This window comes from Anomalospiza imberbis, chromosome 7 (assembly GCF_031753505.1).
Source record: "Anomalospiza imberbis isolate Cuckoo-Finch-1a 21T00152 chromosome 7, ASM3175350v1, whole genome shotgun sequence".
Lineage (NCBI taxonomy): Eukaryota > Metazoa > Chordata > Aves > Passeriformes > Viduidae > Anomalospiza > Anomalospiza imberbis.
This window is the reverse complement of record NC_089687.1, coordinates 10,552,788-10,576,655: the sequence shown is the minus strand read 5'-3', so window position 1 is coordinate 10,576,655 and position 23,868 is coordinate 10,552,788. Positions and strand designations below refer to the sequence as shown.

The 23,868-nt window shown below is 40.1% G+C and overlaps 1 protein-coding gene across 4 annotated transcripts in view; it reads right to left on the bottom strand.

Annotated features, from left to right (window-relative positions):
* Window positions 1-23,868, bottom strand: part of MYLK (myosin light chain kinase) — a 197,986-nt gene that overhangs the window by 8,353 nt on the left and 165,765 nt on the right. For all 4 annotated transcript variants that reach the window (XM_068195384.1, XM_068195385.1, XM_068195386.1 and 1 more), the window contains 6 exons: window positions 21,546-21,848; window positions 17,958-17,993; window positions 17,765-17,858; window positions 16,565-16,768; window positions 12,193-12,410; window positions 6,685-6,808 (listed from right to left, as the gene is read on the bottom strand). In XM_068195384.1, the coding sequence (XP_068051485.1) occupies window positions 6,685-6,808; window positions 12,193-12,410; window positions 16,565-16,768; window positions 17,765-17,858; window positions 17,958-17,993; window positions 21,546-21,848 (979 nt within the window). The remainder of the gene's footprint in view (window positions 1-6,684; window positions 6,809-12,192; window positions 12,411-16,564; window positions 16,769-17,764; window positions 17,859-17,957; window positions 17,994-21,545; window positions 21,849-23,868) is intronic.

Below are 23,868 nucleotides of genomic sequence, written 5' to 3'. Positions count from 1 at the left end.
CGAGCATTATCCTTTATTACACTGTGCATCTGGGTACTTTTGATGCCTGTATATATCACACTTTCAGTAAAAACTTAGAGGTGAACGGTTGCTTATTCCACAGAACTACAAGTTATTCACTTTTCCAGGTCCTCCTGGCATGTCATTTACATAATAACCTATTCTTCATGAATTTTTACAGACATTATTTGATTTCTCTGTACAATTGTGTTAACCAGTATGACTCCTTTCTTTTAAATATGGAAAAATAACTGTAACTTATTAGGGTTCTGAAAACACTACATGGAAATAATACTATATGAATATCATGGTGCCAGTGAATATCACAGAACAGACTGGTTGAAAAAAGATTGCGGTCAAATAAAGTGAGTTTTAGATTAATAATATTAGAATGATCTCGTTCAAATTTATTTTGCTTCTTTTTAAGCTCTTATTACATTCAAAATCTGATTTGTTCCTAATAATTTTATTTTATAAGCAAAGCAGAAACACACTCTTTGAAGTCTCACACAGAGCAGACACTAAATCTTTTACCATTTCTGGAAGTTGTGTGCAGTACAGCAGACTCTAGAATCTTACGTGTGTACTTAAGAAACTTCTTAGTAATAATACATGAGCTGAAGATAAAAGGTTTGTTTATTCTCAGGCAGAACAAGGTAAATCAGAACAGAATGTATTTGCTGTCTCACTTTCTATTATATGTGGTGCAGTCGAATGCAACAGTGAATCCTGACTTTGTAAATGGGTAAGGTGGCGTAAACCCATTTACGAAGATATAACGGGACAGGTTACCAAAAGCTGAAAGATGAATGTACCAGAAATGCCCCCACAAAGCCTTTTTAGCACGACTGTCCCCTGTGTTTGACACTTGCTTTACTGGAGGAGAGAAGGTTTGTGCCTGGCAGGACAGCCCTGCAGAGCTGGCTCAGCTGCGAGCGGCGTGAGGCTCTGCTCTGCTCTGCCCGCACCGCCTGCAGCCCTCACGGCCAGGTCCATTCAGCAGGCATGGGAATCTCTGTCCTGGAATCACAAAGCACTCCTGCAGGGCCTTAAACCCACCTCCTCTCCAACATCTGAACATTTGCTCAGTTATGACAATGTCAGTGTTCTCCATCATGTATCAGCAAGTGAAAAAATCTCACGCAGACCACAGTTCTGATTTTGGGTTCCACATACTGACTGCTGGCTTGTCTCGTTTTTACCTTGTGGTAAGAACAACAGTCTCAGCCAAGCCAGCAGCTCATACAATGACAGGCCTGTGAAGTATTCCTTTAGCTCATTGTCAGAAGAGGGGATGTACATTTTCTCTTCATCCAGTTAAGCTTCCAGTTAAGCTCCGTGCCCACACTTGGGCAGCCAGAGCAACAACAATCCCATTTCCCTTCAATACTTGATCGAAGTATATCAGAGGTGACCTCTGCACAGTATTACCACAAATAGTGCTGTGCAGCTCTTGCACTGCATTGGACAAGATTTTGGCCTTTTTCCAGAGGTTAAAGGTGCAGTAGTGAGAGATCATATGCATACTAAAAAACCTGCTTTAGGTACAGGGATGCTGCTTCATGTGGAAACACCACTGTTCTGTGGTACTGTAAGAGGCAGCATTTGTACTGCATGTCCCACACAGCTTTTGAAGGATGAGGATAAATTAAAGGATGAGAAGGTTAGAGAAGAAAAAAAAAATCTTTGGTTGTTGTTTTTAGTTTTGTGTGTGTGTGTATTTGATTTTTTTTTTAATTTTAGAATTGTACAACAGAATTATCTGATAAAATTTTAAATGCTGTGGTAGGATTACTCGATCCCATACATTTGGTAAATTACCAGGTGGATCTCAGTTAAGCCTCCACTCACTTTGTCATTTCCGAACACTAGTGTAACAGTGCCCATTCAAACATTTCAAAGAACCTATTTTCATACTTCTGAATGTGCTGTTGCAGATTTATAAAGCTAAAATAATTTTCTCTCTCTCCTACAGTTTTACACTGTGAATCAGTTGTCTTGTTGTGGAAATACTTCTAAGGAGAACTAGATCCTTGTCTATAGTCAGAAAACAAAATCCAGCAACTAGTGTGGAATATAGCCAGCAATTTTTATCTCTAGCACAGTTTTCACTGACCGAAGTCTTGGTTGTTCATTTCTTAATAGCCATTTAAAGTAATAATGGTCCAGCAACTCTTTTGACAGATAATGGAAACAATTTCCTTTTGGAATGCTGAAGTGATAAAGATGAGCTACTGCTCCAGAAAATTAACTCTGAGCTTACACTGCGAAGTTACTCTTAGACAAGCAGCAGGCTGTTTACTGAAAACATTTTTTCCAGTTACTTTACCAGGCATCTTCCTGGCATGTTAAGAACCATTTGTTTAGAAAGTCTTTCACAGTTTCCACTTCTAAATAAAGAAGAAATATATTTTATCCTCTAGGAGTTCCTTAACATTTATTGGTCTGTTCTAACAAAGCTCTGAGTGCAGACTTAGAAATGTTACGATGAAAAGGGTCCAATGTGGATGCAAATCTCATTACCTATGTAGCAGACATCATGGCATTTCAACTGGAAATCTTTGCATTAAGCCTGCCACTAATCCAGGGAAGTTGGCTTTATTGCTTGTCTCAAAGGGTCAGACTGTGAACGTTCCTCTGCAAGCAGTGCTTGCAGCTCCAACTGCCTGGGACTGCTGGCACTTCCGATAAACATGTGCAAGGCGTGTCAAATAAGCATGTGATGATGACACCTGCACCCTGAGATCATGTAGAGAATTAATTATTTTTCAAGTGAACTACAGCAAATAAATAGTCTGAGGATACTTTGTCAGGGACACACATCCATGGGACACTTAGCTCACACTGGTGCTCCCTGGAAGAAGCAGACCACTGAGCCCATGTAAAGGAAGAGCTCATTGCTGAAGCAAGGATGTTATTGATGTTCTCCTCGTTTCACATGCCCAGTGGATTAATGAGGAATCATAGTTTGCCAGTGGCACTGAACAAATAAAACATTTTCTTTTGAGCTGTGCAGTTTGACGTTAAAGCCTTCCTAACTTGGTTTAAGGAAAGAACAAGGAGTGCTCTCCCATCTTTAATATAAAGAGGTATAAATTTTTAACATGACACAGAGCCGAGTGCAAGCCAGCAGAGCCTTGCTTTATCCAGGTTCCAAGCCAGAACACCCAAAAGATGAACGATGCTGAAAGATCTTTCAACCAACCCAAACTGCCAAACAAGGGAGGGGGAACAGCAGCGATGAACGACACAATGGATAAAAGGGAACGTCTGAGGAATCAGGGTGTGTGCTGTTAGGAAGGTGCTGAAGGGAAGGAGTATACAGCAAGATCAAATGTGATATTAAAACACAGCCTAAGATAAAGTATATTAAAAAAATAATTGACAGAGATCAACTACACTGAAAAGATAAACACAGCCTGGCACTGATAAAGCAAGGAGAACCATTGGAACACAAGCAGGGGTTTGAATCAGCCACAGACAATTCCTCTCTGAAACTACTTGGATCCTTTGGTGCCAGAAGGAAAAGGGCAACCCTCATTCAATGTACGCCCATGCAGTGCTGAAACCTTACACTGAAAATTGGTTTGAAACAAAAACTAGAAATTGTTTCAGATTACTAAATATTAAAAACAATGACTATCAAAATTGATCATCAGAAAAGAACTAGAAATAGAAAAAACATGCAAATTCAGAAATGCCCAGAAGAATAAATGGAACAGAAAGAGCTGGAAAGAATTCAGGAGGTTTAACCTTCATTAGATAAAGATTATTGTAAATGCAGAAAGAAACACTGAAACAGACATAAATGGAGATGATATAGACAAGCTATAATATTTGTGGCCTGTTATTTCAAAGGCAATAGATCAGCTTAACTATGTGGAACAGTACTGTGATGCAGAACAGGACAGAGTACAAGATAAAAGTGGAAGATAAAAAACATGAGGTGGAGAATACGAACGGAAATTTAAGGAAGAACAGAGACAGATGAAGAGACAGGACTGAATAAGTTATCCAGCAAGATAAAAAGGATTTAATATGTAGTTTAGAAATGTGGAAAGGGAACCCATGAACTGTAGGATGGAATTAAATCAGTCTTGCCATAAGGAAGACAGATGCAGTATCCCAGCAGGGACTGCAATTTCTGTACTTACATCTGCATAACAGAGGGCTGGGGAGAGGTTTTGCTGCAGGGTTTTGGAGGAGTGCTGTCACCCTGCTTTCTACTTAAGCTTACATCCCAACCATTTATTCCTCCGCAGGGAAGATCCTTCACTCACAGAGATCACTTTAGCAGCTCTCTGCTAAAGCCGGTTTGTATTCATTGTTGTGCCGACATCATGGAAACACTTTCCATGGCAGTCACTTTCTAGGCAGGTGTTGTCAAGTGATGCTGTCGCTGTGCTCCCTGCTGTTTCCCTTGGGACAGAGGATGGGCACAGCATCTTTGGCCCATCAGCTGCCTCTACCAGAGCTGCTCCTGAATCCAGTGCTCTCCTCTGCCTGCACGGCCGCACTCCCATGGCAGGGAAGAGGGGATGCACATGCCCAGGTGATGGGCACAGTGATGGTGTGTGACACAGACACCAAGTGAGAGTCTTGCACTTCAGGCTCAGGATTTGGTAGTTCTGAGCTTACAATCAAAAGGGGAAAGCAAAGATGCAACTAAAGAGGGATGCAGTTCTCACTGACTTTCATTTGCATTCTGTAACGATGATGTGATAGTTCATTTTGGATAACGGCTCATAGTTGTGAGTCTGTGAAAATAGCTGGGCTGTAAGAAAGTTAAAAGACTGGGAGCAGTCTGGGGTGGAGAGGTAAAGTCCAAGTAATGACTCACGGGTCTTCCCTAACTTCTATTACTTTATTCTTATGGCAAGAAAGACAAAAGCTGATTATCACCACTAATCATTATTGTGGCAATGGCAATGCGTCAAAAGAAATATTTTTCATTGTGTTTGGGTAATGCAAATTTCCCCTAATGATGGGTTAAATGATCTTAAATATACCTTAGCAAACAAGTAATTTCATAACATCTTTCACAAGGCATATCCGATCAGCTGAATGAGTGTAACACCACCCAAACCCATCAGCTGAAGGGTGCAGCATCCAAATATCCTGCGTGGCACAGAGAAACTGGGAAGAAGCAGACTGGTCTTTGACAAGACAGGGGCCTTTTCCCCCTGTTCCCTTCGCTTTGTCTCAGCCGATGCCGCTGTTCCCCGGCAGCCCCGGCTGCATTCCCCGAGCGCTCGGTGCCAGCCCCGATTTGTGCCTCGCTGCTCAGACCGGAGCACACGGAAACTCGCCAGGGGCGCTGCTAACAGCGCAGCACGAGGAGTCCCCCAAGGCGAGGCGCGGCGGCCGCGGGGCCGGGCGGCTGCAGGCGGCGCTGCAGCACCGAGGGACGCCCGGGCCCGGCACCGCCGCCCGCTCCCAGCCCCGCAGCCGCGGGCACTTGTCAAAGCGCTGCTGCCTGGGTGGGCTGCCTGACTGCAGCTGCGGAACCTTCCACAGGAGCTTTCAAGATCTAGAAAGAAGGGCTTGGGAGTGAATGGAAAATAGAAGTCCTGTAAATAAACTGGCAGAGCGAAGTGACCTGGAAGCGTGGAGCACCCTTCACATCTGAAATTGATGATAACAGAAATACTCCGAGGCTTTGCTGGGAACAAGAGGGAGTTGATGTGGTAGCTTTGGCATAGGCCAAGTAAGGAAATTGTGTTGCTTGGTTTAGGAATGAGAAGAGCATGAACAAGTGCAGGCTCATGAGAAAAGCAGGAGCAGAGAACAACTGAGTAAAAGTGAGGCAAACAACTGTGCATTGCCAGGTCAAGGAGCGGGAGCTGCTCTTTAATAAAGGAAGAAAGGCATTGAGAGGAGTCTTAAAAAGAACCAATGCAAAGCAGATCTGCCACTGACTTACTACTGAAGCTGGAACAAGGGAGGGGGAGCCATGCTCCAAACTAAGCTTCTCTTTTCACTTGTTCATATGGCATTGAATGTGTAAAATCACTGCTGGAAGAAAACCGCTTGCTGGTCTAGGCATGAAGATACTATTTCCATATACATTTCTCTAGATTTACTGATGTTTATAAGCATGCTGTATCAAATAATATATAAAAATCAAATCTAATACTCAAATATGTAACCTAGAGCTGCAGCCAACCATCTTCTAAAGTGTTTCCCTGAGCTTAATCCATGATGCTTACAAAATGTATTTATACAGTGGCTTGTGCTTGGTAATAAATTAAAATGCACTGTGAACAGATAAGGTAATGCTGGGATACTTCAGTGTGTCCCATAGGACCCCAAAGTTTCACAGAAGTTTTCTCTCATGGAATAAAAGAATGGAAATTAATGGTGCATGCTCAAATATTTCTCTTTAACATCAGTAAAGAAAAAACAGTTTGAAGTTAATAATAAGACAGTCACATTGTCTTTTTAAATGAGATTAAGCGCTGCTGGTTTATGATGTAACAGGCACAACACCAAATAGCTGAATTTTCGCAACTGCCAGTTCTGCAGTTTACCAATTGCACCCTTCAGAGAACAGCTAAGTTTTATTAAACATGCTGGAGCTGCTAATTACAACAAAAAAGGCCTGAAAACTTCAGAAGTTGATGAAAATTTTGTATATTCAGCAACTGTCAGGATTTGTGAAATTAAGAATCGAAAAGTACTCACAAAATGTAGCAGATAACTCCTATACTCCACATATCTGTTTCATATCCAATAGGTTCATAGTTTATAACTTCTGGAGCCACAAACTCAGGTGTCCCAAAGAGAACTTTCAGAGAGCCTGCATTTTCTGTGAAGAATGAGAGAGAAAACCATTAACTGCTGTATGGAGATTTTTAAAAACCAGTTATTGCCCAGGAACAGGAAAACCAGATTTGCCCTAATATTTGTGATTTTGTTAAAGATCTGTATCAGAAGAAATAAACAATGCCTGAATTGCTGTCTCCTTAGCTGATACATGTCTAGCAATAAAGAATTATTTATTAAGCATCCTCAAGCACACAGCACTGTATAAGGCACATAAGAAGGTTCCTATTGCAAGGAGCTTCCACAAGACCAAATCTGTGAAAAAGGAGAGCCATCAGTACTTAATTCAGATTTGTATGTCCTGAAGTAAAATGTGTTTGAGCCTCCATCCCTTTAGCAGTTGCACAAGAGAACTGCAGGACTCCAGTGTCAGAAAGAAGGTACAGTTTTCACAAATTATTGAACATTTATCAAAGCCTGGGGCTCTGCATGTTGTGATAAAAAGAACCAATAGTGCTAAAATTATAACAATAGTAAATAATGTTTCAATCCAATACGTTTTATTCTAGTGTAAACAGGAAAGAAAATCAATAGTGGGTTGCATGCCTCTTAAATGTGAAGTGAGGCCAGCAGTGAAAGAAGAGAAGGAGCAGATGATATACACCAGTCAGACCATTACCTCACAGGTAGAACTGCACTTGGGCATGCTCTCAAAACCAGGCTGCCTACAAGCACACCTGTGGTCAAGGGGAAGCACAAATCACCAGCTGTCAGTCACCAGCTGCTCCAAACTCCTATTCAGCTGGCCTGTAGCACAGGTGTGCTGGATTCACTCTGCTTAAACACTCTGTGGATGCTTTTAAAATCATCTACAGTGAAGCTACTGCTTCTAGTATGAAATGAAAAAATGAAGTCATGAGACATGTGAACTGCCTTGACATTCTTCTTGTGTTGACCCACCAGTATTGCCCTGCTGGAAAATATAGTGATGGAGTTAAGAGAAAAACCTGTTCATAACCAAGTGCTGCCAGATTATGCTGCCAGTGAGTGAGTGATATGTCTACCCTCTAGCATAGTGTGAAACACAGAGTCATTAAGCTAGAAATTCTTAGGCAAATCTCAGTGGGCTCATTTTTATCAGTGCTTGTTCTAAATCTGATGGGAAGAAGAAAAGAAAAAACAAGGTCAGGAAGAAAGAAAACTAAGGAATAGTTTAGGTACTGGAAAAAAAAAAAAAACACATCCCAGTAAAAGAACTGTATTGTAAAAACATAAAAATGTCAGAATATAAATTGTGTCTGACTTGAAACAGGCTTGGATTTAGATTGAGAAACTCGTGTCCAGTCTGCACATCTGCCTGAACCATCAGTGTATACCTTAAGTGAGATTTATTGCATTAGGTTTATCTTTTGTGCAAAAGCAACAGCCAGATTAGGCACAGTAGAATGTCCTAGTGAGGAACTACTGCTCTCCCAAAGAGATTACCATCTAAACAAAACAGATATGGATGGGAAGGCAAACAGATGTAACACATTCCAATCCTGCTCCTGTTAAGGTTACCAGGAGTACAGGGATTTGCAGCTCTGCAATCAAGAGAAAAGCTAAAAAATCCTCAAACAACAGCAAATCAAAGTTGTGAGGAGTCTACAAAAGAAGCAGTCTGTCCACAACACTGAATCTGAATAGAATATTTTTATTTACCAGAACTTTTTACCAAGTTTTGCAACATAAATGCTGATCCTACTACAGACTCCACTCCCAAATTTAGCTCCATTGAAAGCTCTTAAAGCACTTCATGAAATGCAATCAAACACCTGAGCTCTTTTGAGGTACCCAAATCCCCAACTTACCAAATGAAATCTAGAATATCTATGGGGTTAATAACCTGCCTAATGACTGAACACCATGCTTGGGGCAACTTTTGAGCACAACCACAACAATTCACTTGCAGTTGTGCAAGTTTCCCGTTTTAAATGCTGTGACACCCTTTTTTGCTCTGTTCAGGTATGGTTATAGTAAATTAATTGCAGAAACCTCATTTTCACATGCTTTCCCTGCTCCCACCATTTTTAGAGACAGAAACAGAGAGAAGGATGCCTGGGAGCAGCTGCAGGAAATTACCCAGATCCCCCCATATAAATTCACCAACATCAAGACCCTCCTGCTCTCTGACTATCCTTGAAAAAGCACATTCAAAAAGTATTCCACAATATCCCTACAGTCACATAACCAGAGTTTTTTTGCTCCAAAATGTATGATACTTTTTCTAACATGGCATCTAAAATAACTTAGCCTAAAAGGAGGGCAGTGTGTTCTCCACAGTGGCAATGAGGAGTGAGAGATCACCTTCCTTTCTGAAGTGCCAACAGGAAGCCTAAGATCCCATTTTCCCATCTGCCTTCATTTTAAAGTCAACACATTTTTTTTTTCAAACTGCCCTTTAAAGAAATTACTGAAATTTATCACAATGAACCTGTTTTCTAAAAGCTTCATCGTTGATCATCCAAATCTTAGGCTCAGATTTTCACATCCAAGTTTGGAGGCTTTTCTGTGTGCTGTGTAAACTACCATAAGCAACTGTGTAGGCAAAAGGCTGGTGTATAAAATGTGCTGCCCACAGGTCAGAGAAATGTGGGGTTTTTTTTGAAAACATGGCATTTGAGTGCAAGCATACAGTGTGAAACAATGGACACAGCATTTTCTATGTATAAAAGAAAAAAGAAAGGAAAAGAGTAAGACCCTTTCTGTGCAGTAATATGTCAAGTCTTTACCCAGTTGTTTACAAGCTTAGTACACAAGTAAGATCTGTGTTTGGATATCCCTTAGTTCAGATAGAAAGCTGACAAGCTAGCTGGAAACTGTTGCTGACACTGTGTATAATCAACTGATTAAAAAATATATCTTTACAGTTCTCAAAAACCATTCTCTTTCTCCTCAAGAAGTTTATCTTAAACAATTTTCTACATGTGTTCCTTGGCACACCAAAAAAGGTCAGGAAAATATCCCGCTGCAGCTTTGGTATTTCCTGACAGTGCAAGGGAACTAATTAGCTGCAGAAGATGACCGCAGAAGGAGCTGATCCTAATATCTTTAAAGTTGATCAAAAAACTGAATATTTAGAGGCACTAGTTTATATTAGTTACACAAAGTTAAATCTCAGAAGTTGAAATGCAGAATCAGCCACTGCTCCATTCAGCAATCCCTTGGCTGAGCAGTTTCTGCTCAGTCAGGGTCAGCTCTGTAAGATGAGGGCTCCCATCCCACATCTATCAATGTCAAAGTGAATTTGACAGCCAATTTCAAAGTCACAAAGCTTGAAGGAACACAAGGAGGAGAAATGTGCCCTCAGTGTACCACATAAGACAACTGGCAAAAAGCAGGTATTAGTGAAGTGTTTTTAGCTATTTTTGTTAAGTAAATGAAACAGTAAAATTGCTTTCTAATCTTGGAAATAATCTCAACTGCAATGTTACAATTGTTTTTTTGCAATTAGAACAGTGCTTATGCTTGCTGGGCATGGAATGGAAGGGACCTTTCTCTTCCTAGGGAATGCCACCCACGATGGAGTTACCCGGAATGGCAGGCTGCTGAATAGCAAATACCTACAATGGAACCTGGCAAGAATTAGTAGCATATTAAGCCAAATGAATGTAAAATCAGAATCAGCATTAGTGCCCACAGCTCTCATCCTTCTACACTGAGAGAAGTTATCTGGAGTTTAGAGATTTCCTACCTATGGCATGAGTGGAGCAGCTCACAAGCTGCTGTCAGCCATGCCATGCACTGTGATGCCACAAGATTAACAGAGAAGTGGGAAAGCTAGTGGATGTGAACAGGCTTCTGAAAATAGGACCTTCTGTTTGCTAAACCTGGGCTCAACTGTGGTCTGAAGTTCAAAAGGTAGCTGAAGAAGTTTCTATAAAAAGGCCATTCCGTGTTTACTTTATATCTCTTGTTGATGAATCCACTCAGTGCAGCAGTAAATGTACAGTTTTCAGGCTGACAGCTGGAACATCATGGGCTGAAATCTTTCCCACACCTCTCACACAAAAATACCAGCACTGGAACTTAGTTAACAGTTCATCTGTTTCCTGAACAAGAACTAAATCAGTTCATGTTCCCAGAACACTACTGGCTCTATATTGGTGAAAGAACAGAAATGGCAGTGATCTCTTTTTTTAATAAATAAAATAAACATCTTAGTGTCCACGTGACCAAGATTCATTTAATACACTTTTGGAGCAGAACATCATCTAAAATTCTTCAAAGCAGACTTCTTTTCCCTTATTCATTCAACAGACCATTCCTGGTTTATTAAATTATATTCTTGGGAATGCAGTACTCTGTTACTTAAGTATCAAAAGAAGTAGGATGAGCTGCATTTAGGCAGATAACAAAAGGTAGGGGGTAGTATTTCACCTGTACTCTCTCAAAAATAATTATTTACTTTTAAATAAATATTAAAATTTCTTAAATTAATACTTTTTCAAAGAGGGAAGGAAAAAGATTTCAAGTAAGAATCCAGCTGTGAACCCTGTTATAGAGAGTAGGAATTCATATAAGTTGTCCCAATCAATTAATGTCAGGAGAGCCAAAAATCTCAGCTCTCCCAGTGTAACAGGTTCATAAAGTATTTTTCTTCCTTCTAATTCCTAGAATGATTTTTATGTCTTTTGAGAAAATACAAGGTAAAAAAAGATCAGTGTGGGATGTTAGTATTGTTTAACACTGAAAACACAACAGAAGGGCTGCTTTTTAGAGCTGAACAATATGAAGACAGAAACCTTGGAAGGTCTTTGGCTTCCAAGCTGCAGATCATGTTGGAAGCTTAGACCAAAATGAATGACAGAAAGCAGCTAAAAAGCAGTGTAGGAAGAGGAAGGGCTTGTCAAATGGCATTTCCCCTTGTTGCATTATTTTAAAGTAGTGCTATTATACAGCTCTTTATAGAATTCCTCTTATGTTTAACATGTATGACAATATGCTGCTGTTTAAGATAAGAAATGATAAAAATGACAGGAAAATGTAAAATTACTGTAATTATCTGAAAGGCTTCTAGAGCATCACCTTACTTTCTGCTGTTTAAAAAGTTTCAAGGATTTGTAGTATTCATGAAGTATTTAGTTAGAGAGTTAGTGCTTCATGGTACCAAATGTAAATTTTTTTTTAATATTAGTATTTTAGATGGAATCTACAGGGATACCCTGCTGTGGAAACAGGTAGATTCTGTACACCTCACTGCAAACTCCTCTTGAAGATGAGGTGTCCTACTCTCATTCCTGAATGTATTCTTTTTCCCTTTTTTATTTTTCCCTAAACCCAGAAATATTTATAGGAAACATTTACTCTCTATATAATAGGTAGTATGAATTACTGCTTGTCCTGCCCTTTCTCCCATGATAGTGAAACAGGCAGAGAATTCATTACCTAATCTTCTTGCAAGACCAAAGTCAATGAGTTTGATGCTGGTACCAGTCTTGTTGACACACATAATATTTTCTGGCTTCAAATCCAAGTGGACAATACCCTGCTTATGAATGTATTGAACTCCTTCTGAAATCTGCTTCATGTATTTAATGCACTCTCTCTCTGTCAGTTCAAAGTCTTCATCAATGATCCGTTCAAAGAGTTCTCCTCCAGAAACCCTATGAAAGACAGAATAATAAGAGACTTCTTTAACATATAAATTTGGGGAATAATCAGGCTTTCTTTTTACAGCAATACAGAGAGTTCAAGCTTGCAGAAATCACTTCAGGATGCAATCTGTGTCTTAAAAAGGCATTTTCCATGGACACAAGGGTCACATGGGAAGAATCTCCTCTTTGTGTGGTATAAATCAGAAGATGTTTTCTGCTCTGAATCTGTGCTGCAGGTGAGGGCTGTGAAACCCCAGTGTTGCTATTCCAGCCAGGAAGGGTTTACATCCTGCCTCTAGGATTGTGTCACCTGCAGCTGACAGTGAAGTGTGTGCTCTGTGATTGCCACCCTGCAGACACGTGCTCGTAACACTGCTCCCAACTCCGAGCAAACACTTCCACTTCTCCCTTCCCTCCTATGATCCAGCAGTGCACAAGTGCAGATAACATAATTTAGAAATAAAACTAAAATATGTGTCCCAGGGAAAGAGGACAAAACTGCAAGCAGATGAGCAAAAATTCAGGAAGAAGAGAGACTGAGAGTGACTAAGGCTGAAGGAGGAAGAATTCCGATGGTATGGTTAACTGGAATGCAAAGCTCAAAGGGTAAATTACTGACCCAAGTGAGCTCAGAGGGAATTTCTTCCTCAGCTATGACAGCAGAAGGATATAACCCACAACACTTTCTGTGCTGGTATTTTTAGCTGAGGCCTGATCACACTCCTTGTAGGTCAATTCCATTTTAATGCTAATTTAGGATGTGAAATAATTGTTCTTTCCAGGGTAGCATCTCCTGGATTGAACTCTTTGTGCAACTGAAGTGGGACATTTTTAACCTAGATTTAATAAAGCATAATTTAAGTTGTGGCTTATTGGGTTTGGTAGGCTTTTTCATTCTGTTTTTGTCTGAGTTTGAGTTTTTGTTTTGTTTCTTTGGGATTTTTTTGTTGATTTTATTTTTTTTTTAATTTTGATGAATCACTGAACTGGTTTATCTGCTTGCATCCAAAGATGGGAAATATGTTTTTCTTACGCTGCAGGTGAATGACCCATAAAGAAAGGAGCACATACTGAAGAGCAGCTTTGCTTTTAGAAATTAAGCACACCGTGGTATTTATATGGTTTAATATTTTGCAGTATTCATGGTTATTGCCAAATGCAATTGCACATTGCAGTTACAGAAGGAAAACATGCAACTGAAAGACGGCCTTGCCACGTTTGCAGGTTGCCAGATACATGATTATATTCCTCATGAACCAAACTGAATTTAAAACATCTGAAGTTCTGGATGCATTTCTTGCTTTGGCTATAAAATTTCAGAAAATATGTAATTAGAAATGCTATTGCGGTTTCCTATGAATATGAAAATGGTAAGAAGAGCATGTGCTCGACAAACTGAGGTTATGTTGGATTAGAGCACATTTGTAACATAAAGCAATAGTATTGCCAGACCTGTTGAATAAACATGCAGGGGATCTACTGTGTTGTTGCTTTGCTAAGACATTAACCAGTATGGGTGTTTATGAAAACATCTGCAGGCAAAATATTTATATGTGGACTACTCTGCAACTCCAAATGGTATTCATCCTCATCCTAAAATGCACCAGTTGTTTCTGACTGTTTAATGCAGATAGTGACGTCTTGTTTGTACTATAAAAGTGCCGCCCTTTTCAGATCCCTAAAGGGAAAACTTTTCAGAAATTGTACCATGGTCTCAAGCAGCACTTTTTAGCATATTTTTGTAAATAAACCACTGTTAATACACCTGCCTGCTGTTTTTACCATGGGAGCTCTCAACACTCCGGTAGCAATGGTAGATTAAACTGCAATGCATTTATGGGATGAATACTCTTGCATTTATATAAGGAGCCAAATCCAGTTTGATTTTTGCCAGGTTAAGAAGCTGAATCAAATAAATGTGAATGAGGTTCTACACATACACAGGAGGAGAAGGTGGCTTTGTTCAGTCACAACTAGCTCAGAATCCAAATCTCTATTTTTTTCTGGATTCTCCTCTTTTCAGTCTTCTTTACATGAGTCATATAGGAAAACATTCTTATCTATGGAATCACAGAATACTCATCTAAGGTCCAGTAGGAAAAGTGAGAAGAATCTACCTTTGCCCAGGCAAATATTCAATTGCATTTTTAAAAATCTACCTTAGAAAAAAAAAAGAAAAAACCCCATTAACTTGTACTAGCTTAAATCACATCAAATGATAGAACTTAGTGCTGACATTTTGCTCCAATACTCTTAATTTGCAATACAAGAATCTCCTTCTGTTCTATGTCAAAATAAACTGAATATCTGAAGTATATAAAAATTTGAGGCACTTAGCCCCCAGTGCTGAATTAAAATGACAACATGCTACTATTTTCAGATTTACTTTTTTCCACTGAGATTCTTATGGTGGAACCAATATGTTCCTATATTTGAAAAGGAAATGCCTGAGATTTGCCTCTGACTTCCAGTAAATGTTAGATGGAAAGCTTTCCAGGCAAGAGCACATCATTACAGTGTTTAATTTAAAAGTAATAATAAAAAAATCAGATTTTATTTTGAACATGAAATCAAACCATATAAAATACTGTAATGAGAAATATTAAAGGCAGAGAGTATGAAGTTTAAAAGGTTCCAGGAAAGGTATGGGAATAAAATTAAAATGAACAATTTAGAATAAATAATAGGAAGAAAAATCAAAGGGCACTTCTCATCAGTTTGAGTAGAAAGGGAGTTCTTAAATGCCAGTCACTGCCAAAACCTGACTTAAAGGAGACTGATAGCAAGTGAGCTTGATTTATTTGAAATCCATGCGTTTAAACTCTGATGGAAATGAAACAAACAGCTGGGATTGTAAGAACTTTCCCACAACTTCTCTGATATGCAAAGAAATATTATAATAGCTACATCAGGAATGATCCCTTGGAGGCTCTTTTATCAATACAGGCGCAGCTGCTGGGCTGGGATTGTGTCAGCTGGGTAACATGACAGTAGAGAGGCTACCAGGTCACCTGACATGAGGTGCCACACGAGCACCTCACTGCCCAGACCTGCTCTGCTGCTGCTCAACACAACGGAATATCGGGAGGAGGCTCAAAAACCAGAAAAGGTGTTCACCCCAAACTAAAACCACATCCTAGTGAGGCTGGGTGACAAAACGACTTCAAATCTGATTGCAGTGTTGTACATTTTTAAAGAGTAAAACCCCCTTGCTGTCGGGGGAAACCAATGGAATGTAAAGCCATATGCTATTCCAGACTCTTTATACTTCTCCCTGTTTTCCATTAGGTCTGCCAGCTCTCAGCTCCAAGCTAAGTAGGGTTCCCTTCCCTTACCATCAGCAGTTTGCTCAACTGCTCAATTTAAAAATAAAACACCTTCCTGCACTTAAGTTCCAGGGTTGTAAAATCCCATCTCTGAAATATGCCAGTGCAGTAGTAGTTTGCACATAATCTAAGCAAGTGCCAAGGAAGCAAAATAGACATATAGTCTCTTTTGCCTGAAACCATTTATATCTTACTTAGAACTTCCAGCCAGCAAAAAAACTGCTTCTCCTTTCATCAGAGAGCACATGAAGCTGATGTGGCAGCAGAACTGTAACTAAAGTAACTTTTTAGGAAAAACATCAGCAGAGATCAGGATTTCATTTTCTTTCCAGTTGCTACTGCCACAAGTATGGGATTCACACTAAGCAGGTGCATTATGGATTATATAAATATTGCTCGTGTTGGCCATTATTGTTTGTGAAGACTGTTCAACACATGTTCAGAACTGCCTAAAGTAAAAGAAGTTCTCCTCCTTAAACACATTTTAGGTTCTAAATGAAAGTCCAAAATGCAGCTAACTTTGTTCTCACCCCTCCCGAGCGGGCAATAAGAGTAAAGCTGCAAAACCCCACTACATGTACTTTAAGAAACAAGAAAACTAGACAACAACAACTGTAGCAGATTTGGACTGATTTTTAAAAGATTAACACAGATTCACTTACACAGTTTAAACAAGTTGGATAAATAATTGGAAAAACTTGCAAGATCTGAAAACCATCCAGGCTCTGCAAGTCCTGAAGGGTGTTTGACAGTCCTGTGTCTGTAAGTTGCTACTTTTATACACACAACTATTTTCAACATTATTAACTTTGTCAGTGTGCTCTGCTTTATACTTACATTTCCAAAACCATAACGATGTTGGCTTTTTCTTCAAAGGCATCTACACATTGGACAAGTTTTGGATGATGTAGGCAGTTCATGATGCTGATTTCTTCCCTTATGTTTTCTTTTTCCTTAGCAGAATATGCTTTGAAAAATTTTCCTGCCCAAACTTTTCCATTCTTCTTTTCAACAAGCCTGAAGACTTGTCCAAATTTTCCCCTGAAAATATATAACTATTTCCATAAAATGTTTTTTGCAATATATGGGCCACCACAAATAGCGACAATTTACTAAATATTCCAGCACAACAATCTACTAAATATTCCAGCACAACCATTCCATTCTGAAATTAAAATGTCTCTGTATCAAGCATTATTCTGTACTGATCTGCAACAACTTTTGAATGAATACCATGTTTAGAGATACTCTGTCATTCCAGTTAACAACTCTTATATAGGAGGGTTCAAAAATTGGGACTCCTGCCAGGCTTCAATTCAGGTCTTTCTGCACACAGTTTTCTATAGGTCATATACCTCTGAAGATGGGACATCTCAGGTACAGGATTTAGGTGAAATCAGAATCTGAATGCTCAAGGCTTCAGTACTATTTTTTCCCTTTGCTATATTGTACAATTCTGCCTCTGTGTTACACTTCTCAGGATTTGTTCATGGCAGCACAGAGGATCCCCTGGCGATCAGCACTGATCACTGAAGGATTATCACGGCCTGCAGTTCACACCACCACGAGCTGGGGCCCTGAGAAACACAGCCAGGCTAATCACTGACCTTCTCTCAGCAATAGCATTAATGCTCTTGGGATTATGGCTGCTGTCAACAGAGATTCCAGCCCGTGGGCAGGATAATCTTATTACCACTAATGGATATAATGGAAATACAAGTACACAATGTGTACCTTTTTTTTTTCAGATAGCTTTTAGGACATTGAAAAACAAATGAATCCTCCAGCTTTGTTCATATGTGGGCTCCATTTGCCAGAATTACATGTAGTGCCTATTTAAAATTATCAGCTAATAGGAGCAAAGGATCTCTATGGAGTGGAAGCAAAAATACATTGGAAACTATTTTTACTGCAACAAAGGAGCCCAACTGGGATGTTGAAAGTGCAAGACAGTAAAAGAATAAATGCACAAGATCTTTGTAACTGGCTGGTAGCCTTGAAAACTGTGTTTCTGCAAAAGCACAGCCCAGTACTTACGATCCCAGTCTTTCTTCGATGTTATAAACATCTGACACCTTCTGTTCAGTGTTGATCGTAACCGTCCGATATTCCACCTCTGTTTCTTTCCCCTCTACAAACAAGCATTAAGGACCATGATTATAAACCTCCAGAAAATGTGAATGAAGAACACAAACTTGCATTTGTCCTGTTGAAAACATGCACTTCTTACCATCGTCAGATAGCTCTGCTTCATCCTCTTTAGGTTCTGTGATGAAAATAAAAATATATGAATAACTTTTTATATGGGATATGGCACTTACATAAGATATTCAAAGTGACATGGATTATTCACAGTGACATGGAAAACTAGCAAAAAGCAGTCAGGGAGTTTGTGCATTAACTTCATAATTAAAATCTCTACCACTTCTTCATCACTATTGACTATCCAGTCACACTCTAGTCACCATTTCTGAATAAATCACATTCCTGTGGTTTGCAGTACTTGTCAATTATACCTGCCTACTAGAAACATCAGCATACTGCATCAGTTCAAAGTAATCGAAGAAATACCTTTAGAATGCCTCAGGGAAATAGAAAATAAATAAAAATATTAAAATCAATAACACTTCTTGTTCCATGACAATATTTTCTTGGCTTTGATGTGCCTTTTTTGAATTGTGAAGCCAAAAGTTAGGCAAGTATGTACATGAAAAGATTCCCTGCAAAGCATCCAGACAAACTTTTCAGACTCAAAATATTGAGAAAATCTGAACAGCATGATTCCCCTGAGCATGGCTGAATTCTGCAATCACTGAGGTTCAAAGGGAGCCTCAGTTCTGCAGGCAGACTCAGACAGGTGAACCCAGTGACCTAAGTCAGAGTAGAAGCTGGCCTGAGTGTCCTGATTTTCATTTCTAATGTTCCTGTACATGAACTGCCTGTAGCACTGCTTTTTACCTGTGGTTAAGAGGGGAAAAAGGGCTACAGCTGGCATGTTGTTATACCTTACTTACACTGCTTGGGCTTGCTCCTAAGACCTGTGGCTGTGACCAGTGATTTGAGAAACTGCAAAGGCTGTTTGTTACATAGTGACCTGGTAATTCTCCTGTAGCTGCTGAAGCTGCACTTTGCCATCATGGAGTGCAAGCCTAACCAAGGGATTTATCCCCCCTGTGTCAGCAGATCTGTGTTATTAAATTAATGCAGCACTCTGGGTGCTGTTAGGTGCTTTAGAGCACAGAGTTAGATGCAGAGGATGAGAAGAAAACAACAGAAATAAAGGGTGCAGGGGGAGCAGATATCTGGTCTGAGGCATCACCCTTTCACATCCTACGCAAAATGCTGCATCTGTGTGTGGTAGCAAAGCCAATCAAGTGGATAAAGTCTGTTGCTAAAGCCTTTCTCTCTTTTCTTTCTGGACCTGCAACCCTTGCATATTCCTGCACAGATGAGCTGGTTTGCAGAGATCTACTGGAAGAGCAGGGAGGGGAGGGAGCCTTCCCCACCCAGGGTAGCTGTTCTCAGACCTTCCTCGGCTACAAACCACTCCTGCACAGAGCACATAACATTTTCCTCCCCTTTTAAGGGCTGTGTAAGGGAGCTGCTCCCAGCCAGGCTGCCAGTAGGCAATGTCTGCCAAGTACTGCTTAGACAAGAAGTCAGTGCCCAGTTCTGCAGCGACACTGCATTGAAGCCACAGAATAGAAACAGTTTGGTCCACCAGTGGAAGCCTAAATTATCTAAGTGATACATATCTGAGCTTGGTAAGTGCTGAGCAGCTGTGCTAAAACCTTTCTCGGAAGGGAGTCAACAGTACCAAATTTTCCTCAAACATGGCAATGCACGCTTTAATCTGTTGTGATTTACAACCTTATTTTAGTTTTCTTTAAATGCACTGTGAAAATTTAGCCATGTCTTTCTTCACTAAGATCATACTGACATTGCTAATATAGGCTGGCCACCACAGTATGAAAATCAGTAATCAGAGTTCCTGTCAACCTAGAAAATCCTGAGTTACTCAGCTAAGTGTTCACAAAGATGGCAGCTTAAAGTCCTGACTTTGACAGGTGCTGAACACATGCATTTTCTACTGCCTTTAATTAAAGCACCAGTTATATTCACACACTTGAAAAATCACACTTTAGATAAGCTGCTCTTTTTCCACACTATCTGCAATACCAAGAATTGAAATCAATAAGCCCTAGAATTGAGAGCACAAAGACGACCTCCCCCGCCTGCAAAAAGAACACATTTTCTTTTTGCTCAGAACAACATTTTTGTTGCTTTATTTTTATGTGTATCACAATGACTCACATTCTTTCTAGCTTTTTGTACTAAATCTATGTAAGAAAATGCTCAGACTTAAATGGAAAAATAACTTGTTTGCTTTGGTCCAGTATAGGTAGTGGTTGCTCTAGAAAAAACATAAAGAGTCAGGTCTCCAACCCTAGAAGGTGTTTGTCCTGCAACTAAAGAAAGAGGGAATTCAAACTCAGGGAATTTTATTATGAAGAGCCAATACCATCTAGCTTCCTTTCAATTTCATTGCTACTCCTAATGTTATTTTCCCTACTTTAAAGAGAAGGTGCATCTTGATTTAGATTGGTTTTAAATCTTGCAAATAGAGGGAAGTAATTCCTCAGCATGCATCCAATTTAGCACTTGAAGAGAAATATGATTTACTTTTGTTTGAGTGGCTTACACAGTTTGTGATGCTGTATCACTTTGCTATCATTTTGTCCTCCTTTAGCAATAAAAGATAACTTCACAAGGGTTATGTGGAACACTTCAAGCTCCAAAGCCTTGCACACATAAACGAAGGAGGAGAGATACAACACACAGTTCACTCCTCAAAGACAGGAAAAATGGTAAAATTTGTTATTCCTGGTCTGGGCTTTTCGGTAAGGTGACTATCAAATTCATCCTTGCACAGTAGGTAGATGGAGGTGTGTACAAAAATATGTGGTCACTTTCTGGTTTTGAAAAATAATGCTGACATTTGTGTGTTTCAAGTTTTTTAACAGTTCCTGAATAATTTCTACAGTGATCAAACTCTCCCTATTAGCCCTTTGAGAAGATCTTAAACAAAAATTAAGAAGTAAAAAATATTGAAAAATATATTTTGAAGTACATGCAACTCTAACTGAAAACCCTAAAAAATATTTTGGGTATCCATAATGCTGCAAAACCAACATGCTAAATAGCGTAGCCTTGAATTCACAGGCTGAGTGTACTAGGGGACACAGGACTGAGGTACACTATCACACTGGGATTGAAAGCATGGGAAATACAGCTAGCTGCAGAGTGCCAATTTATTTTCTGCTGCATATTCTGTGCTTGGCTAGCAGCAGGTACATTCATTATTTCCAAAAGCAAAATTGGGATAGTGTTTATGGTTTGTTTTTCCATGGTGAGTCCAGTATAAAGTATAATGAATCCATTTCAGGTAAGCCACCAGCCATCATTTTCCAACTGGGCATGGCCTGAATGTGTAACATCTGTGAAAGGTTTCATTTCCCATTACCTGTGCACTGAACTGCACAATTCTGTCAGCCAGCATTCACCAGCAAGCCAGAATGAAATTTAGTGCTTGCTTTCACAAGGCAGGGATTTGGGATCCCTGAAGCCAAGTTTCCACGCTGCAAGTATGCAAAACTGATGTGCTCAGACCCCCAAATAAAGTCTGTGAAGGACCTGAGAACAGTTACAGCCACAGAGACACGTGGGAAGGAGGATGTGCAGCTCTCTGGCCTTGCTAAGGAACTCTTAAGAAAGAGTTCAGTTGAATTGAGATGTTTTTTCCCTCATAAGAACTTACCTTCTTGCTTCTCTCCGACCTTTACCAGCTCAGACTCTTGGCTGGGCTCACTGATGCCGTAGACGTTAGCAGCTCGCACGCGGAATTTGTACTCCCGGTCAGCCTGCAGGTCCTGCACGTTGAAGGAGGTGCTGCGGCAGGTGGTGAGGTCTGTCCATTTGTTGTCCACCGAGTTCCAGATCTCCACGGTGTAGGACTGCACGGCGCTGCCGCCATCGTAGGAGGAGCCGTACCACGAGAGCGTCAGGGAGGAGCTCCGTATGTCTGATGCACAAGGAGTCCCGGCAGGTGGGTCTGGTTTATCTGCAGAAACGCACACAACGCACACCGTGAGGATCAGAGACACAACTTCACCAGGGTGTTCCTGGCCCTTCTCTTTCCATTCCATCACTCTGCTTCGCAGCTATCATTATAGAAACTGCAGAGACTAAAACCAGTCCCAGCTATGCCTGCAATCTCCCACAATGGTGCAAACCACTCCTTGGTGATCTTCCTCAGAGGAACACCCCTGTAACAGTCCCATCGCTGTGATGTGCTTCCTTCAGCTCCCTTCATCTGCTTCCACACTTCAGGGCCACTGCTCACCTTTCAGAGCCTCAGAAAGTGCCACTCATCCAAATACACGTGGGTAGCAGAAATACTAGAACCAGTTTGCTGGCATGGAAATAAAGCCTTGAAGGGTGACAAGTTTATCTGCCAACAATTTAGTGAACAAATTCATAAGTCTAGTGCACTTTTTGGGAAGAAGGAGTTCAATTTAGAATATATAATTTAAATAGTGAAATTTTTAAAAATCTCACATCCATTTTGGAAATCATTGAGGAAGCAGAAGACAGAAACTTCTGTATTTCCTCAGTTAGAGGATTGCTACTGAAGTCCTTATTTAGATGAGTAGAACCAGTATCACCAGAACCTGGTGTGCAGATGTGCAGCCAACTATGCAAACACCTGAGAAAATGCAAGAGCCTTGCAGTTATATGACTTTTTCAAGATTTAGTCTAATGATTAGTTATTGAAATTTATGTTCTTCTAAGACAGAAAAATGAGGACTTTTAAAATAAATTGCTAGAAAATATCTGTGGAATTTAAGCACTTCAAAAGACTTTTAAGGGAAAATATAGCTTCTCTGGAAATAATCCTCTCAGAAATAATCTAGCCAAACCTACAAAATAATGATGATGTTGATGTGGATGAACTACTGGCCAAAGGTTGAAAGAGAAATCAAATGACAGGATAAATGAGAGAAGAGGAAAACAAAAAAGACAGAAAGTGTGAGATGCTACAAACAGTGGTTACACTGAACAAGGAGTAATAAAATCCTGTCCCATTTTGCTTGTTCAAGATGCTAATGGATAGTATTACTTTCTCTGTAGGAAAGGCAGAGCTGATAAAGCAGCCAAAAAATACTGCCACTTTCTCAGCAATAAAAACATCCAAATGCCGGAGGAAGCTGTTGTGGACTTTGATCAAAGCCTCAATGTGACAGACTATATCCCTCTATACTCAAATTATCATTCCTAGGAAAATTACTGAGCTGACAGAAATAGCCACAATTTGTCAGAAACATGCCTTTGGTTCTTGGAGAGAGGAACCTCTCCTCTGACTCCTGTGGAGGGAAATTAGGACAGTCCAATTTGATCAAGATAGTTAAGTATCAGTTCACTATTTGGAAGAGTGCAAGTTTCATTGCCTAATGACTTCCCTGAAAAAAATTTTAGTTCAGTTGGAATGAAAACTGCATCTCTCTCCACAACTTAAACATATTAGAAGACATATAAATAGGAGTTTTCAAGTATGAGGGAAAAGACTGAGAGGGAGGAAGGGAGGTGGACACCAAGTATGCCACTGCATTCAGTATGAGAACCCCCAGGTGGGAGAAAAAGTGACTGCCAGAATCAAGATTATCTTTGTTCATTCTGGCAACACTAAAACCACCATTCCACTAGGAGTCATCATGATACAGCACATCTCTTGTTGAACATGTCAGAGACCAGATCTCCTTAACCTCTGGAGTAGCTTATTGTCGTGCTTAGTGGTCACATTTTACTCACCTCATTTTCTGGCAGAATGGAAGGGGCTATTAGCAACCATGAATTTTTTAGAGTAGATATATAATGAACTGAATCACAGAGAACTTACATGATTTGTCTAAGATTAGAAAGAGAGATTGTAGCAAAGATGAGAACTGAATCTTGACCTCCTGGTGCCCAAACAGCAGCACCCCTCTTCCCCGTACTGGTCCTGTCCCAGCCTCCCTGGAGCTGCAAGAACTGAGGATTCAATGCCCACACCATTTGCAGTATCAGCACGTTTGTGCCATACC